This window comes from Hipposideros armiger, unplaced genomic scaffold (assembly GCF_001890085.2).
Source record: "Hipposideros armiger isolate ML-2016 unplaced genomic scaffold, ASM189008v1 scaffold_442, whole genome shotgun sequence".
Taxonomy (NCBI): domain Eukaryota; kingdom Metazoa; phylum Chordata; class Mammalia; order Chiroptera; family Hipposideridae; genus Hipposideros; species Hipposideros armiger.
In genome coordinates this window covers 103,636-108,810 of record NW_017731792.1, presented here as the reverse complement: position 1 = coordinate 108,810, position 5,175 = coordinate 103,636, and the positions used below count along the sequence as shown (strand labels likewise).

Genomic DNA, 5,175 nt, shown 5'->3' with positions numbered 1-5,175 from the left:
AGTTTTTGTGTGCACGTTTTCATTTCTCTGGATATACATCTGAGTGGAATTGTGGTTAGGGTTAGGGTTTAGAATTTTGAGGGAGTTTTAAACTGTTTTCTAAAGCAGATGCACCATTTTACATGCCCACCAGCAACATCAGCATTCTACTTTCTCCACATCCTTACTTTTTATTATCTATATTATAGCTTTGCATATCTTTTTGAACATATGAAATAATTATAAAAAGTTTTAATGTTCTTGTCTATTCAACTGGTTTTGACATCAATTTCTGTTCTGATCAATGATGATAGATCTTTTTATTATAGATTCTTCTTCATTTTTTTCAAGCTTGGTAATTTTTAATTGGATGCCAGGCATTGTAAACTGTACCTTATTGGTAGCTGGACAATTTTGCCTTACTACAAATATTATTTAACTTTGGTCTGTCATAGTTTTAAGTAGTTTGCTAACAGGTTTGATCCACTTGGGTCTTGCTTTTAAGATTTGTTAGGTGGAACTAGAGCGGTGACCAGCCTAATTATTCCCTACTACTAAAGTACGACCTGTGTATTCTACCCAATGCTTCACGGACTAAGTTTTCCGGCCTGACGGTGGATCGTCACCATTTCTGGCCTTAAATGAGCTCTATGAGTCTTTAAAATCCTTTCGGGGTAGTTTTCTCAGATACAGGATGCTCAGTCCTCAGCTGAACAGTTGAGAAAACTGCAGAGCCCCGAGTCCCCTCTCTGAGCAGCTCTCTCCTTTCTCCTATACGCTGCTGCGAACATTGCCTGCCTTGGTCTCTCCAGAATTTCAGCTGAATCTTGTCAACATTGGTAATTCGCTGAGCGCTGCTTGGGTTCTCTCTCCCTGCACCGCATCCTGGAAAATCTTTAAAGGCACTAAGCTTTTTGAGCTTATATCATTTGTTCCCTGTGTCTCCGGAATCTCGGTTCCATGTTACTAATGCCAAGTGTCTTGGACGAAAGACCCAGGGTTCTCTTTCTACCGCAACAGAATTTTTTTTTTTTTTAATGAAGTTAATGCTGAGAGTTTCTCCAAACTCTTAAACTCAAAACAATTCTTTTCAGTCTTCCGCGTAGAAGGAGAAGAACCCGGCTGCGCCCCGCCTACTGAGCTCAGGCTCCACCTCCAGGCTCCAGCACCGCCTACTGGCTATCGCGCAAGCGCAGAACTCCCGCGCTCCCGCCCCGTCCAGCTACGACTGCGCCTGCGCCAAATAGCATCTGCCAATGGGAGCACACGACGGTCCTTGATTTCCGCCCATTGACCGGACAACCAATCGCCTGGCTGGCGCGCAGTCGGCTGCGGATCCAAAGAAAACAGAAGTATTAGGGGAGGTTAGAGTGAAGAGCGGCGCGAGAAAGGATGGAGGCGGCGGAGACCGAGGCAGAGGCTGCAGCCTTAGAGTAAGTGTCTCCCGCCAAGTGGCAGCTGGGGGCGGGCCGGGACGGACCTTGCGAGCCCCTGAATACCATCGACGGTCCCCTAAACCCCTTAAAGCTGTTGGAGTTCGCGCGGTGAGCTGATCCTGACCCCAGCCCCCAGTCTTAGGCTCCTGAGGTGACTTGCCACTCTCCCGGAGAACGACCTTTGAGGGACCTCCCAGGGGTGTGTCCTGAAAGGAGACGGTTCCTACCCTGTCAACACCCCCATCTCTTCGCGGTTTGCACCATCCTAGCAGGAGACTTTTCACCCCCAGTAGACATCCTGGAAGGGCCATTTAATTTCTGTCTCCCTGATCCCGACACACTCCCATTGGGTTATTTTATCTCAATCCCTGCCTTCTAGTGACGGCTCCAGCTCCTAACAAGGAAGAACTTGGAGAGCCTAGACCTAGACATCCAGCACCCTGTCCTGATCCCCTCCCCAGGTACTCTGAGATCCTACCCCAAGGTTAGTGCTCTCTGCCTGGAGGGCTCCCCGCTGCCCATCAGTTTTGTCCTCATTTTTTACCTTTCCCGGTATATTTCCCTGACTGCCTTCAGGTCTTGGCTCAGATGGTTTCTCTTCAACGAGATGCTCCCTATTTAATATTGCGGCCCCTCCCGCACACTCCGTCCGCCCCTCGCCCTGCGTATTTTTTCCTCATGACCCTTATGACTTCTATATGCCCTCCATACACACCATACCTGGTCCCGGATGGCCCTTTAGGCCTGTGTGTAGTAGGTACTGGTCAAGGCAAGACGCTCAGCATTGGTACATCTACATACGTGCATGTGCACACAAGTTCTCCAGACTGGCACCCCAGGAGTCTGCAGCTTCCCCTGTTTCCTTGAACTTCAGGTCCCTGGCCAAGCTGGCAGACATCCTGGAGTCTATAGGCCCGCAGGAGGAGGCAGAACTGCCAGCCCAGATCCTGGCTGAGTTTGTGATGGTATGTTCAAGGTGGGAGCCAGCCTTCCCAAAGCCCAGGACTGCTCCTGGGTCTGCCTGTTGAGATACTGGGCGGCACTGATGGAGAGCAGACTGGAAGGCAGCTTTGTCGGCCGGTAGCACAAGGAGGTAAGGCTGTTCCCTGCCTCTGCCCTCCTTCTGAACAGGACTCCCGAAAGAAAGACAAGCTGCTGTGCAGCCAGCTTCAGGTAGTAGACTTCCTGCAGAACTTCTTGGCTCAGGAGGACACTGCCCATGGCCTGAACCCCTTGGCCTCTGAAGACACGAGCCGTAAGTAAGAAAGGCCTTGGAATAGGGGCTGCCCTGAGTGGGGAAGAAAGGTGAATGTCAGTCAGCTCAGCTGTATGGTGGATGAGAAGACTGAGGTCCCAGTGTTTCAGGCAGGCAGGTCATCCTTCTCTCAGGTCCTCATTCTGTAACTCATCTCAGGACAGAAGGCAATTGCAACCAAGGAGCAATGGAAGGAGCTGAAAGCTACCTACCAAGAACACGTGGAGGCCATCACAAGTGCCCTGAACCAGGCCTTGCCCAAGATGCAGGAGGCCCAAAGGAAGCGGGCGCAGCTCCAGGATGCCCTTGAACAGCTCCAGGCCAAGGTGCACCCAGGGTGAGGGGAGGGAAAGCCATAGGCATGCTGGGTTAAACCCAGTGGCCACATCCCAAAATCCATCCATAAAAATGCACCCCTCCTTTCCTTGTCCCCCTCCTTTGCTTACTTGCAGAAGCAAGCGGCAATGGAGAAACGCAGAACAGCCCAGAAACAGTGGCAGCTGCAACAGGTGGGTCTGTTCCTCTAGGACAATATCCCTTCCCTCCACCATGCTATTATGTGGGCTAAGTCCTCTGCCTGGAAAATCGTAACCTCCTTTCTTTCTGTAAGGCGTTATACTATATTGTAGATACCGACATGGGTTTGAATCCTAACGTCACCACTTAAAACTGTTTGACCCTGGGCGGTCACCTAACTTTCCGTGCTTTTGTTTCTTCACCTGTGAAATGGAGGCAATATTAGCACCTATCTTAAAGAGATGTTAAGATGATTAAGCAATTACTACTGCAAGTGCTTGAATAGTATCTGGAACACAGCAAACTAATTGTTATCATCATCTTTCTGATTCTTCCTTTTCCCGAGGCCCCTAGTCCTGCCTTAAGTGAGCAGGGTCCATCTTTTCACCTGTGGGTCCGAACCCTGAGCTGGTTCTAGGCTGAAGGGGTTAGCGGATGAGCGCTAAGCCCTCAGCATCTGATGAGCTATGTTTACATTCTCATTCCTGGTAGGAGAAGCATCTGCAGCATTTGGCAGAAGTTTCTGCAGAGGTGAGGGAGTGTCAGATAGGAACTAAACAGGAGTTTGAGCAGCTATATCAAGAACTTGCATCCCTGAAGCAGCAAACAGGGCAGGAGCAGGACAAGCTGCAGAGGTGAGGCTCGGAGCATAGGTTGCAGGCCTGGGATGGTCCAGCTGAGTTTCCCTTTCATCACACCCACCTCTTGTTCCAGGCACCAGACCTTCCTTCAGCTACTATACACCCTGCAGGGGGAGCTGCTATCCCCAGAGGCAGAGGCAGAGCTGCCACAAGAGCAGGATCTTCCTGAGGATAAGCCCCAGCAGCTGACCCGGCCCCAGGAGCTGAACACTGGGGACTGTATAGGGGCCTCCAAGGTGAATGAGGGATGGGACAGATGGGCAGGGAGATGGAGAGAGATTCTGGGAGATGGGCCTTACCCACTGCCCAAACCATGTCTCCCCAAGGCCGGCTGCCCCCAGCCTGCTGGTCACGCAAGCATGCTGTGGCTTCCTGGGGGACAGCAACATAGGGAAGGATCCTAAATCAGGTCACATTCCAATTCAGGGCCTTGTGTTTCTGGACTACAGGTATGGAAGGAGGGAAGGCCTCTGGTCTACCTGTCCCTGTCTATGAGCTCCACTGCTCACAGGGTCATGGGAAGTGGGAGGAGCAAGGAGTTGATCTTATTGTGAAAGCGAGGCACATCATCCCCATGCCGAGTAACCCCTCTCTTCCTCTTCCCCAGCCCCAGCCCCGGCCCCACCCTCATTGCAGGTGAACTGTGAACTGAGTGCAGCCTGATTTCTGGCCACGACCCAGGTGGGGGCAGCCTCTGGATTCTGTTGATTAAAAGCCCTGGAGCTCTCTGAGTTGCCTATTTGTCTGTTTATCTTCATATTTTGGTGGGAAGAGGCACATTCAAAGGCCAGTAACATGACAGGTACTGGGACTGGTGTGAATTGAGATGTGGAGGACCCTGGCCTGGGGTCTCAGGTTGCTTGCCCAAATCAAAATGATGCCAACACGCTGAGCTTAATTCAGAGAGGAGAAGGCTTTAGGCGGGTGGTTAGATATGGAAGATAATTTTATCCCTGATCCGAATGTTTATGGAGTACCTGCCACAAGCTAGGCCCCTTGCTGTGAACTGGAGCTACAGCAGTGGGCTTGTCTGACAGTCCTTGGCCTTGTGGAACATAAAGAGCATGAACAAGTCAACGGGTAGATAAGGTGATTTCAGAGTGTGGTAAAACAGTAGTCAAAACAGTAACGTGATTAGAGCAGTACTGAGAATTTAGCAGAGAATATAGAGACGCTTATTTATCTGGAACGACTTGTGTCTGTGTGACTTAGCGTTTCTGTATCTGTATTTTCAGTCTCCATCTCTGTGCATCTGTCGCTGGGTGCGTGGACAGGGGGGACACTGCTGTGTGTGTGTGTGAGAGAGAGTGCACCCCTGATTGGGAGTGTGGGAACTGCTATCTAAGAG

At 50.6% G+C, this 5,175-nt stretch overlaps 1 protein-coding gene across 4 annotated transcripts; it reads left to right on the top strand.

Moving 5' to 3' along the window:
* Positions 1–1,271: 1,271 nt before the first annotated feature.
* ZWINT (ZW10 interacting kinetochore protein) lies at positions 1,272–4,555 on the top strand. 4 transcript variants are annotated; one of them, XM_019665382.1, is made up of 9 exons: positions 1,305–1,412; positions 1,795–1,876; positions 2,290–2,380; positions 2,547–2,670; positions 2,830–2,996; positions 3,123–3,179; positions 3,679–3,821; positions 3,901–4,063; positions 4,435–4,555. In XM_019665382.1, coding segments are annotated over exons 1-9 (861 nt in total). In that variant the 5' UTR covers positions 1,305–1,411; the 3' UTR covers positions 4,468–4,555. The 4 variants fall into 4 exon arrangements, with proteins under 4 accessions (XP_019520926.1, XP_019520925.1, XP_019520927.1 ...); XM_019665380.1 differs by lacking the exon at positions 4,435–4,555 and having other exon boundaries at positions 1,304–1,412; positions 3,901–4,428; XM_019665381.1 differs by lacking the exons at positions 1,795–1,876; positions 4,435–4,555 and having other exon boundaries at positions 1,272–1,412; positions 3,901–4,427.
* The last annotated feature ends 620 nt before the right edge of the window (positions 4,556–5,175 follow it).

Excerpts from the sequence above, each read along its gene's own strand:
- ZWINT (XM_019665380.1), top strand. Across the intron at positions 3,180-3,678 it reads AACAGTGGCAGCTGCAACAG|GAGAAGCATCTGCAGCATTT; the intron begins GTGGGTCTGTTC and ends CATTCCTGGTAG. Across the intron at positions 3,822-3,900 it reads GAGCAGGACAAGCTGCAGAG|GCACCAGACCTTCCTTCAGC; the intron begins GTGAGGCTCGGA and ends CTCTTGTTCCAG.